At 32.9% G+C, this 13,664-nt stretch overlaps 1 protein-coding gene across 1 annotated transcript in view; it reads left to right on the plus strand.

Annotated features, from left to right (window-relative positions):
• The window catches only part of LOC150082997 (uncharacterized), a 173,366-nt gene extending 160,018 nt beyond the window's left edge, over nt 1-13,348 (plus strand). The window contains exons 8-10 of the mRNA XM_090376968.1: nt 3,309-3,347; nt 4,031-4,135; nt 13,218-13,348. Coding sequence (XP_090233094.1) covers nt 3,309-3,347; nt 4,031-4,135; nt 13,218-13,265 — 192 coding nt within the window. The 3' untranslated portion in view covers nt 13,266-13,348. The remainder of the gene's footprint in view (nt 1-3,308; nt 3,348-4,030; nt 4,136-13,217) is intronic.
• The last annotated feature ends 316 nt before the right edge of the window (nt 13,349-13,664 follow it).

Genomic DNA, 13,664 nt, shown 5'->3' on the forward strand with positions numbered 1-13,664 from the left:
TTTTTTAATGTGTTATTAAAATATCCTTCAATTTAGAAATACTTGACACTGTAATTAAGTGGATATTCCATTTTTTAAATAAATTTTCTGTACTTTTAGAAATATTTATACACATATTTCAAAAAATGAATCAAAGTTGTGATTTTTTTTTCTGTTGCACTAGTAACACATTAAAAAATGCCATTAGCTTCAAGTTTTTGTACAATATCGAAAGTTCTATTTTACCAGTTACAGTACTTACCTGTAGCTAATTCACAAAATTAGTATCGACACGATTTGAAGGAGAATTGCCATGGTAACCATGCCACAATTAAAAGAAGAAATATTATATACCATATGTAATAAACAATAAATGAGCGTCAAATTAGATAAGCGATATTTGAGCAAATGCGCTTCTTGAACTGAGTGGAAATCCTATCTATAGTTTTGCTGATGATTGTACATTGCATTCCACCTTCCAGAAACGTTGCTATGCACAAACAGCTTCAACTTCTCGAATATTCACTGCCAATTCCTTATATGCTGATCTTCCTGTAATTCTCAAGTGGAGGGGAAGATAACTTGGTTGATTTTAATCCTTCTAAGTCTCCTATAATTCTGATCTCTGTAGCTCCTATGTTTATCTTCGGTGACACTCAGATTTCCAGACAAGATCACATTCTTATATTTCTTCCTCTCATCTAAAGAACTGGACTTTTCTCTTTCGCTCTCGTCGTTATTTTTCTTCTGAACAACTACTCACTCTGTACAAATCTCAAATCCGCTCTACCATGGGCACTACCCCCAGACTTCCCTCACATCTGAAGTAATGACCCTAAATCTATCCCAAGCTTCTAGACTCCATTCAATTGAGGGTAGTCATCTTAATTAATGACCGTTTTTACAAAGCTCTCTCCCCACACACATAATGTTCTTTCTGCCGCATGCCTTTTCTGTAGACATTCCATGGGCACTGTTCTTCCAAATTAGCTTCTGTAATCCCTCCCCCCCTCTCTCTCTCTCTCTCTCTCTTCCAAACTAGTCAACATCCATTTACTGTCCAGCTTCAAACTCACAGAACCAACTTTTCTTCTTCCTCATTTGTTCCTTCAACTTCCGTGATAAATTACGGAAGTGATTTATGCTTTCTACTTCAAACATTCCTTCAACTTAAAAATGATAATCTACGGAAATTCAAGTCTAATTTCAAGAAATAACATGTCTTCTCAATCCAAGCACGGCACTAAGTAGTATAGGTTCTAATACCTTTCGTGTATGGAGTTTTCATTAAAAAAAAAAAATTATAAAATTCAAGTGTAAAGACTATTACAGAGTAGCATAACTAATACACTTAGTTATTACACTTACCTTAACTTTATATTTAACTTAAACTGTAAATTTAATCATTATGGGCATATCTTTCTAAGTTGGTCTTGGATGTTTCAACAGTGAAGTAAGGTAGTAGCAGTAGTAGTCGCATGTGATGCAAGAAAGCAAGTGTATGAGCTTATGCAGCATCAGCCAAAAAAAAAAAAAAATTACAAAACAATTCCCTCTAAATGTTTGTCCAGTTCCTCCTTGAATTTATTTAAGCTATCAACTTCCGCAACGACAGATGGGCGTTTGTTCCAGCAATTAACCACCCGCTGGCTAAAGGCAAATTTCCGCACATCTTTTCTACATCTGTCTTTCCTCAATTTGAATTTATGCCCCCTTAGGTTCGTAATCTGAACAAGTGGAAGAATCCCATCAGAATTTAGCGTGCTCAACCCATTCAAGGCTTTATACACCTCAATCAGATCACATCGCAGGTGCCTAGTCTCCAGCCGCTGCAATTTGCAGAACTTAAGCCTCTCTTGGTAAGAGAATCCCTTCATTCCCCTCACCAATCTTGTTGCCCTTCTCTATACACGCTCAAGCAAACTACATCCTTCCTAAAATGAGGGCTCCAGTCCTGTACGCAGTACTCAAGGCGTGGCCTGACTATTGCCGATAATGCAAATTTACCCATTTGCCCATTATATGCTAGATGATAAAACACACCGGACCATAAGCATAAGAGGCGCTTAAATTTTAGAAGGAAAACTTTGGGAAAAAAATATTTTACTGCATATTTGAAACACAGATTTAAAAGTGCTTACTAAACAAAATGTCAGTTTAAAAAAAAAATACTTCTGCTCATCGTACAACGCCAATATCGCGTCTGCGCTACTGTCACACTCGTCATTAACGATGTTACGGTCTGAATAAAAGGGTTTTCTTCTTCAAAAGCGCACCACCTTCAGGTTCATTATGGACATTGCTGATTCCACATTTCTTGAAAGGTGTGTTAAGCGGCAAAAACAACTAAGGTTTTGAAGCGTGAGTACAGTGTATTTGTAACTTGAGTATGTATTCTATGGTCGTTGCTTGTTTACTGGACAAAAATCCCAAGTTTCCCGGAAAAAAAAACCATGCAACATTTCGCCTGAGACCGACTAGTACAGCCATGTTGTAAAATAGTTGGTTTCGAAAGATCGTTTCATAGTTTTTATCTCCCATAAACTTGGATTTTTCATCCGCCAAACGGTTAAACCGACCACAGAAAAACGTGCAGTATACTTGTACAATATAATTACACCTCCTGGCTTTAATTATCTCGATGCGAAATGACTGTTTTTAGCAAACAAATAGCGAATAAATTTTCCATCACTCTGTTCATATGTAGTTTTATTTTTGCTTTCTTTCGGTCAGGAGTGTTTCATGGGCTTTAGTGACAGACTTTCGAGGTAACTGAAATGCTTCTGCCACACAAATCATCTTTCTCAGCTAGGCGATAAATATAACAACTGAAATACATTAATGCACCAGCATTTTTCTTTTTCGTCTTGCAGGTTTTTCTATTTCTTTCTAATACCAGTTGTTGCAAGAGAGTTTCTCTTGTCGTTTTATTCTTTTTTTTTTTTTTTTCTGGCTCACGAGTTATCAAATATGAATCACAGAAACATTACGCTGCTGGACATTGTCATTCACTTGGGAAATCAATGCATGTCCGAATCAATGCCTTATTGCCCTTTCTGATAACCCACGTGCCTGCATCGTCCGTATCCTATTTATGTGCAAAATTAGAACATAGAATCTGAATAGAGATTATCACACCATTTTCTCCTTGATTCACTTCTAAGTAATAAAATCAGCAAACTAATTGTGCTATGTACACACACACACACACCGATGTACTCATTACAATAGCGAAAAATTAATATCATTATAGTAGGAAATGCAAAATTTAAAGTTAATTATATAAGACTTCTTCATAAGTTAATTGTTATTATTGTGTTATTTTTTAGGTTGTTGAAGATGGATATCAGTTCTTTCAAAAAAGGCAGGTAAGTTCAAAGATATACCGTATTTCACTGAATCACATACTGAAAAATTATATTAAAGGAATATATTTATTTATACCTCTGCTGATTTCATATGTTTCTTTTAGGACAGTATTTATAGTGAAGTGTGGTAATTTTAATCATAATACAATTTTTCTAGTTAAGATAAAATCAGAAACCCGTAAACGAAAGCAAATTATGACTAGTGTGTGTGTGATAATCAATTCACCGTAACTTCCAAATTAAATAATTGTCACTATGTAACGATTATTTAATGATTTTCATAAAAACATATGGTAAAAACTATTGCTGATGGAGAAATTGAGTTAAAAATGCAAATATTTGAATTTACATCACAAATTTGGTAATATTGCGTTTTCCAAAATTGTTATCCAATTAAAATAAAATTTAATTTACAATAAGCAAAGTTAAAATGCAATCCTATTGCCATAATCAGTCTAAAATGCAACCCAGTCAGATTAATCTTATTATGGAAATAATCAGATTAAAATGCAAACGAGGTTGTAACAGAGCAAAATTTTATTAAAAATGACTACAGAATTTAATTTAAAAAAAAAAAAACTTACAAAATTGTTACAAAATGTGCTGTTAGGGTCTCATTTGATGCTTCCTTTACCTTAACAAAGTTAAATCAAAGTACAATACATAACTGTTGTCCTTTACAGCTCGTTACTCTCTTCAGTGCTCCTAATTATTGTGGAGAATTTGACAATGCGGGCGCCATTATGATCGTTTCAGAAGATTTAACATGCTGGTTCAGTATCCTTCCGGTAAGTTTAGTTAGAATTCATATATTATTACAAAACATTCCAGTGCTGATCTACAAGAAATTACAAGCGAAATTCAGCTTTTAGAACTCTTGATAATTTTAAACATGAACAAAACAGTTACAGTGTACATGAGCACACTGCAACTATTATGGATTTACTTTAATGTTTGTTTCCCCCACCTTTTGCGCAATCGCCGATGTGCAATGTGAAAAAAAATATATATTTCTTTAATAAAATTGATTAAAATCATAATTCGATTTTCTCTGCATATTATTAATATAGAAAAATCCTATCAACCATATTATAAGAAAATATCGTTTTAGTTATTTTTCTACTAACTAGTACAAACTAGTTAGTAGAAGTACTGCCTATTGGGGAGATTTACGAGTGGTTTTGTTCAGTGAGTGAGTGTGAAGAGTAACTGTCCTTTTCCTCTTTCGAAGGCATTTCTTCTTCTTCCTCTCCTACTATCACTTCTTTACACCATTTTGCTTTCCTAAGTCTAATAGGGGCAGTATGTGGATAGCACAATGTTTTATCTCATACCATTTTTTAAGCGGTGCCGTCTGGGTTGTAGTATCCCCCGAGAAATATATATATATATTTATATAATGAGTAATATGGAAAGAAAGTTAATAAATTGTAACAAACTGTAACTAATACTTATGGGCCAACGCACTTGCAACAGCAGTGATTCATTACGACCATAATGTGTATAAAATATGTTGTATATAGCAATTAATACTGAAGACAATACCAAGATAGATTTGTAGAAAACGCAAGGATGAAGTAAGGTTAGTAGAATATATATATATATATATATATACAAAAAAGGGAAAGAAGAGAATATAAATTAAAATATATACACAAAACTTATGGCTATTTACCCACAATCTAGGTGACTTCGTCTGGGGCCAACCACCCACACTGAAGGCAAAAAACGACAAGGAGTTCTCTGTTTCTGTAATGATCAATATCTGCTAAGTTATATAAAATAATAATAGTAATAAATTTAAATTAAGTAATTTGAATCGAAACCAATAAAAGGTAGTTAAAAATTTAGAATAAAAAGAAAGATAATATAAAATATTTATGCAAGCAGATACTGAACATCGTTTACCCGACAGAGAACGTAATTTAATAATTAAAATAGAATAAATGTAAAGCATAAGACATATCTACCGTATCTAAGACGCGATGTAGTAACAACAATAGTCGTCATGAACGAAAACAAATCCCTCTAGTGAGTTAATATGCATGTGGTGACCCCTATGTGATGGACGTGGTAAATAGCCAATTATTTAAAGTTAAGTTAATGCAAAGAGAAACATGTGGATAGTAAGATGAATAAAAACTAATAGAGTAGGAATAATAGTACCTGAACTCCGTGAAGGCAAAAATATAGTAGTAGTAGTACAAATAAGAAGTAGTTTCTCCTACATCCTCGGATTACCCTAATAATTTCGGAGAAATAAGAACAAAGAGTGTAGGACAGCTTAAAGACGATATAAGTTGTAGCTCGGGTAAGGCCGGGATCGCAAACCCGTTCCTATAGTAGGACCCTGAGCTGAATTTGCATGTCACCTTAGCATTAACTTAAGTATATACAGTGTTATTATAAAATAATATAAAATAACATAAAATAAAATAAATGATACACTATAATTTGCAAACCGGTGGGTACAAGTTTTCTAAGCCGTAAGTCACCAAGAAAGCAAAGTGTATTCTATGTACATAATATACATGGCTCTAAATCCGTAATTTATGGTAATTATATTAAAGCAATGGGTTCTGGAAATTATTTTTTGAAGTTAATTATATTTATCGCCTTCCTGAATTGGTATTTCAGGTAAGCGATAGGGAAATTATTATTTATCAACTTATTATACAATGCTATTATGTTTGCTGCACAGGTTGTATTTTTATTGCAAACAGAAGCAATCCTCGGGAATTGGGATAAAATGATATTTGCATGCACTGATTTCGATATATTAGATATCCAGTTTGTAAGGTAGACTACACTGAAATTAAATGCGTCTCTTTTATTATATACGTTTGCATCTATATTATTATGGAATATTTCTATATGAAGATCCAGGTAATTTGCTATAGTATCAGAACTATTAGTTTTTTCCAATACAAGTTCATCTGGATGTAATCAGCTGTAATCCCGAATGAAATGTGGACAATTAAACACACATAGATCATCTACGTATCTGAACATAAGTAGGTTATCTTGGAATGTTCTTTCTGTTGAATATAGATAGAGGTTTGCAATTATGCAGGATGCTGGACTTCTCATAGGGGTGCCATTCACTTGTAAGTATAACGAAGTTCCGTCATATACATAATTATTAAAAATACATAAGTTTATTGACGTATCCCAGTAGGTTGAATCAAACTTTATGGCATTTTTATGTTTCAAATATAGCTTTTGGAGGATATCTTTTAAATTGTTGAGATTGATACTAGTGAATAAACTGTTAAAGTCAAATGTTTGTATTTGCTGAATATTATTTTTATTGCATTTATAATCGGTAGGTTGTTATTTATGATAATAGTTTTATTTATATTATTTAATATAGTTTTAAGTAACTGTTCTAATGTTTTACCTGGAATTTTGGCATAACTATCTCTACATAATGTTACGAATCTAAATGCAATAGGTGATTTATGAAATTTAGGTATGCCATATATAAAAGGATATTTTATATTATTGTAATTTAACTTTAATTTTTTATGCAATGCTATTGGTTTTTTTTATTATTACATTAGGGGAAGATGCTTTGTATGTGTTACTGCACTGCAGTTCATTTTTAATAATTTCTATGTAATATGACTTACATATAACTGCATAATTGCAAGCAGCTTTATCAACCGGAGTAATTACAAAATGTTTTTATGTATTTCTTTGAGCTGCTTATTTATTAATTTTGTATTATTTAGATTATCCGGTCTGAATTTCAAGTGGTTATATTTGTTAAATATGATATTTAGTATTGTGAACAGTATTTTAATAAATCTTGATATAACAGTTTTTTAAAAATTGATTTATTAACAGGTAGATTGGGTCGAACTTAAAACCGAGTGATAAAATATCTCTAAGCTCGGGATATGGGATTATATTTAAATTGCCAGTTTTAATGTGGTTATGATTACAAATCTAAGAAAAGAAGGATTGGGGCAAATACATATATCCTGTCCAATGTTAGTATTGTGAAGGTTGGTAACTATTATTTTATAGTTACATGCTTTTAGACCAAATGGTTTAGCATACTAAATCCGATATTAATATGCAAGTCGTTACGTAAGTTAATAGTTCTAGGTATATCCAAATTATCCATCATTTTATTTTAAAAATATAAGACAAGTATTGAGTTTTCTGGTCGCTCGTTAATATTCAAAATATTAATTCTGAATTTAACAATGTCTAGTATAATGTGCATAAGGTGACAAGATCCAAAGACATAACTATTAGCTTTCCTGCTTAGGGCTTTGAGTGCACTAAGTTTAATACTGAAGAGTGTATTATGTATTTTACAATGTTCATAGGATCGATGTCCCATATTTTAAATAAATCTATGAAATCCCCTAACTGTTCTCGGTCACTCTTAACTGGTTTAGATTTACTATATTTTCTTTTGCATTTAGATTTATGTAGTTTGGCAATTTGAAACATATTATAAACACAAATATCATTCAAATCATTAGTCATGTATTTTTGATTAAATTGATTCAGTCCGTAAGAATATAGTTTTATATTGTGGCATGCTAATCTCTTCTTGCATTGATCTGTCATTTGTGTTAATAATTACATTAAGTATTGAAATAAAAATATTACTAAAATTATGTTTTTGGAAATGTCTAAATTCAGTATCATGTTCAAGATTACCTGTTTTTTACTAGACTTGTTATTGTAAGTATTAATGTCTGAACGATGTAAGTTCATTCTGATATGTAAATTGTTACTGGTTTGACCTATATATTTAACACTGCAAGTGAACATCACGACAAGTGAACATATATATAACATTATTCATTTTGCAAAATATTTGCGCATTTATATTAATTGTAGCATGATTTGGGTGCATATAAGGCCAAGTAAGACATAATTTGTTATTACAATGTTGAAATTTAAGAAATGGATTAGCATTAGTAGAGGCATTTGATGCAAGAAAGCAAGCTTATGCAGCATCAGCCAAAAAAAAAAAAAAAAACCACTTCCTCTTCACCCCTCTGTTCGTTCTAGGATATTAGAGCCAGAAGCATTATATGCTAGTTTGCTCAGTGACGTGTGTGTGTTATTTGTATATGAGTCAGTGTATTAAAATAGTTAGGAGCAGAAATAGTTTCCTTGGTCAAATTTAGTCTACTCTGCCAATGTAGCATGTTTTTATATGAGCTTCTAAGTTGCATATTTATTAAGAATAAAGTTAATGTTAATTGTTAATATATAAATAACCCAAGTGAGTATTCATAAAATCCATGAAGGTATAAATTAAGAAATAGAGTATGTCATAGAATAAGCTATCTTAGGTAGTGCATACTGAGCCAAAGCAAAGCTTATGTATATTTTTATATAATGAGTAATATGGAAAGAAAATTAATAAATTGTAACAAACTGTAACTAATACTTATGGGCCAACACACTTGCAACAGCAATGATGCATTACGACCATAATGTTTATAAAATATGTTGTATATAGCAATTAATATTGAAGACAATACCAAGATAGATTTATCGAAAACGCAAGGGATAAAGTAAGATTAGTAGAAAAAATATATATATACAAAAAAAAAGGGAAAGAAGAGAATATAAATTAAAATATATACACAAAACTTATCGCTATTTACCCACAATTTAGGTGACTTCGTCCGGGGCCAACCACCCAGACTGAAAGCAAAAATTTTTTTTTTATTCATTTCACTATCCGCATGTTTATCTTTGCGTTAACTTAATTTTAAATAATTGGCTATTTACCATGTCCATCACATAGGGGTCACCATATGCATATTAATTTGCATTTCGTTCATGACGACTATTGTTGTTACTACATCGCGTCTTGGATACGGTAGATATGCTTTATTATTATTATTATTATTATTATTATTATTAGCCGCATGGTGCAAGGAAGCCAGAGGCTTATGCTGCACCGGCCAAAAAAAATTTCCCAAAATTTCCCTGAGAGAGAGAGAGGTAGAAAAGAATCAACAAGAAAGAGAAGAATGATGATATCCAGCTGAGGACCCTGGGTTTGCCAAGCCCATACTCACCAGATGTGAGCCCCTAGGGTTAACATTTATTCTTATTTTAATTATTAAATTACGTTCTCTGTCGGGTCAACGATGTTCAATATGCGCTTGCATAAATACTTTATATTATCTTTCTTTTGATTTTAAATTTTTAACTACCTTTTATTGGTTTCGATTCAAATTACTTAATCTATAAATTTATTACTATTATTATTTCATATAACTTAGCAGATATTGATCATTACAGAAACTGAGAACTTGTCGTTTTTTGCGTTCAGTGTGGGTGGTTGGCCCCAGATGAAGTCACCTAGATTGTGGATAAATAGCGATAAGTTTTGTGTATATATTTTAATTTATATTCTCTTCTTTCCCTTTTTTTGTGTATATATATATATTTTTTTTTCTACTAACCTTACTTTATCCCTTGCGTTTTCTATAAATCTATCTTGAATTGTCTTCAATATTAATTGGTATATACAACATATTATAGATATAACTGTAACATTTATGTTTCAATAAAAAGAAATGAAAGTATACCAGTAGCGTGGCAAACCAGTAGAGCGAAGAATTTAACATGCAAAATTAAGAATAGAGTACTGTTGAAGAGACATTATTAAATAATTTAGAAAATAGAGTCCAAATTAAAGGAAAATTTAGCGGCGTCCTCTAGATAAGCACCAGTTTCCGAAACACGTGAAAAATATCACTATATGTAAATGTAACCAGCCAACCATACCGAAATTAAGTAAAAATAGAGAAAAAAGTTGAACATATCATAATATCGAATTGAAAAGACTATTTTTACACTACATATGGACCACCGTTGTATAAATTTATTGCACCGGCAGTGTGATCTTTGTATCATTCTTTCGCGGCATGGATTTGTGTAGCGTTCGAAATGTAGTGGTTCCCTGACCATTATGGCCTCGTGGTCCACTGACGAGATGGGGCATAATGGTTAGTCTTTTCTATTCAATTCGATATTACGGTATGTTCTACGTTTTTCTCTATTTTTACTTAATTTCGGTGTTGTTGGCTGGTTACATTTACATATAGTGATATTTCACGTGTTTCGGAAACTGGTGCTTATCTAGGGGGACGCCTCTAAATTTTCCTTTAATTTGGACTCTATTTTCTAAATTATTTAATAATGTCTCTCCAACAGTATTCTATTCTTAATTTTGCATGTTAAATTCTTCGCTCTACTGGTTTGCCACGCTACTGGTATACCTTCATTTCTTTTTATTGAAACATAACAGTTAAATACACACAATATGTTGTGGTTTTTGTATATTTGCTGCCACTGATGTCTGCTCTACTATCCTTATTTTCATTTAATTTTACTCTTATTTCTGCGGTCTAATTTTCGATTCATTTGGATTTAATTAGAATTATATATATTCACTTAACTGCGTATCAGTACAGGCGGTTATTATATGCAACCAGGCCTTATCAACTTGTCTGTAGGGACATTTGTCACTTTCCGAGATTTCAATAAAATTTAGTGTAGACATCTGGCCAAAAAATGAACGTCCATATCAGGATAGAATGAGCATAAATTCATGAAAATCACACAAATTTCATATCATGAATAAACGTAACACGAGGATTAATAGTTGCAATCACGCATCACTACTTTGACACCAAGCCCTCATGCTACCAGTAAAGATTCAAGAGGTCAAAAAGCAATAATTCCCTTTCCTCTTTGAAAACAGATTATGACACATGTAGGGTTCTTAGGGGAGGGAAGGGGCAACTTGCAATTCGCTTCCCAGAAGTATCCCAGTTATGTTCTATAGTGGTTAAGGTCTGGGGATCTGGCAGGTCATTCCACTCTCTGGACATCCTTGCTTTCATGAAATTCATCAATCAACTGATACCCTTGGGAGAGTGTGCCTACGTCCATAAAAAGAATTGAGGAACAATTGCACCCCGGCACTGCCTCAATGGCTTTTAGGTATAATCACTATAACGTCGAGTAGTCTGTGTTCCGTCCTAAAAGACATAAAGGGGGAGGGGTGCGGCAAGTAGTGGTAATGCTTTCGAAACCATTATTCCTCAGCCACGAACTGGCAAGTGACGATGGAGCCTGAATAGAGATTCTCCACTACGTTACATCTGAATCTTGATAACAGAGAACAGAAGATGATCCCATTGTTCAATGTTCCAATTTAAGTGCGTACTCCATGATAAACGGCTGTCTTGAGGAATTTTTGGTTAGAGAAGTGCAGGTTTCCTTGCATAGACTGCCCTTTAAGTCCGCTAAACAATGTACACTTTGAATAAGATAAGATGAGGACTCCAATTAAAAAAAAAAAAAAAATATATATATATATATATATATATATATATACTGTATATATGCAAATTGGCAAAAAAATTGCAGAAGTTTTTCTATTACGTTTGGCTGTTAAATGGTCAGAAATTGGTTGTTTTAGATGTTGTCCATGGCAGTCATCACCTTTCCTGAGATTATACGTTCCTATCTCCGAAATAGTTTCTCACAACCTTGAGATGGCACTTACGGAGACATTGAAGAACCAAGCAAGCTCCAAGTGTGGTTGTCCCCGTTTTCGTCCTTCCAACGACACCCGATAGCTGACAATCGAATCGCCCATGTAATATCTCCTTCCATCTTGTACAGGCCTGTAACAGAAAATTTTATCAGATACATTCTCTCTCTCGCCTAGCAAAAATAGAAATGAAAAATACCATTTAAGACTATTTCGAGAAGGGGTATGTTAAATTTGTATTTTGTGGTGCCTCTTTTGCTGTACACTTCCTGGAACACCGGGTGAAAATATGGCATACGTTTCTTCAGTTTAAAAACACGTTAACCGAAAGAGTGTAAAACGGTAATTTGATTAACTTTCGCATATGAGAATATTTCTGCATACTTATTATCACTTTAAGTCTCACTTTTTTTTGTATTTAAATTCAACCTCAGAAAAATTTAAAAAATAAAAAAGTATAACACATTAGCAGTATTATTTAATATATCAAAATTATAATCCCTCACTATCCCTTTTACATTACAAAATTCTTACTGATTAATACTAATGCAGTATTAAGAGTATGTATTGAATTTGTATTTTTTAACGGCATCGGAGCGTGTTGCTCATATCCGTGTAGCATATTTATTTGTAGAAGTTGGTGTTCACGGACCGATGTGCAAGTCGTGAGACTTGAAAAAGCTGGAATACCTTACGGGAGAGAATCTTACTCAGCTTGAGATCAACTAACTGCAGCCTCGATTGAAGAGAACTTTAGAAATTCCTCCAGTTGTCAACAGAAATCGAACCCAGACCTTTCCAAATGAGTGGCAAGTAGCGATGTATCGTTCCAACTAAGGTGCCACACAAGATTACGAATATGTATTTATTTAATTAGATGGATTTTCTCATAATACACAATAATTTTTTAAAATATTTTCTTGTTTTTCCAGAATTTAGCTTTCAAAGCTCGAAACGTTATTTTAAAGCCACTGATTTTGTTTTTCAAAATGGAAATTGTAAGTTTCAGGTGTTTAGAGCAGAAATGCAACTAGCGAGTAGGCGAAAGGGAGACAGCTTTCCAGGGACCAGCTTGAGAGGGATGCAAGCAACACGCATAGATTTGTGTGATTTGGAACAATGGTGCACTTCGTGGACTTTCCTCGGTTCAAATACGCTACGCAAATGGTTTAATTAATGGATTTTCTCACTTTATAATCATGTCCTTAAAGCTACGAAATAAACGCAAATACAAATTGATATTTAACAACTACTTTTAAGTACTGATTGCTGAAATTCACAAATAAATAACCTGTGCCTTCTTACTTCTCTTATAGCCTGACAGGACAAAAATAGTTATCAATCCTCCTGGGAGAAAAGATTGAGAGAAGACTGTTAAACAGAAGTTCATCGTGTATATCCAAGTGTTCGCACTTCTCCAATGTTCGTCAGACTGGCGAGTGAAAAAAACCTGTTCTAACGATCCACTCCTTTCTACATACGAAAAGTAGACCTAATAGGAAAAAAAACACATTTTTATGAGTTGGTAAATGATAGTATTTCTATGGAAGAACTAGATAGGAGATTTTTGGTTTAAAACTTCACTTTAATATTGTACAGCAAAGATGTAGTTTGCACTTCTAATTGACCCTCTGAAAAATGCCTCACTTATAGTTTATTGAAATATATGTACTCCGAAATTAAGGATGTGTGTGATGTAAAATTTTGGCAATGGCATTAATTTACAGTTCAGTTGCAGGTATATACATATATTTATGGCAGGT

Source organism: Mastigoproctus giganteus, chromosome 7 (genome assembly GCF_048544385.1).
Source record: "Mastigoproctus giganteus isolate SK-2022 chromosome 7, ASM4854438v1, whole genome shotgun sequence".
Classification (NCBI taxonomy): Eukaryota; Metazoa; Arthropoda; class Arachnida; order Uropygi; family Thelyphonidae; genus Mastigoproctus; species Mastigoproctus giganteus.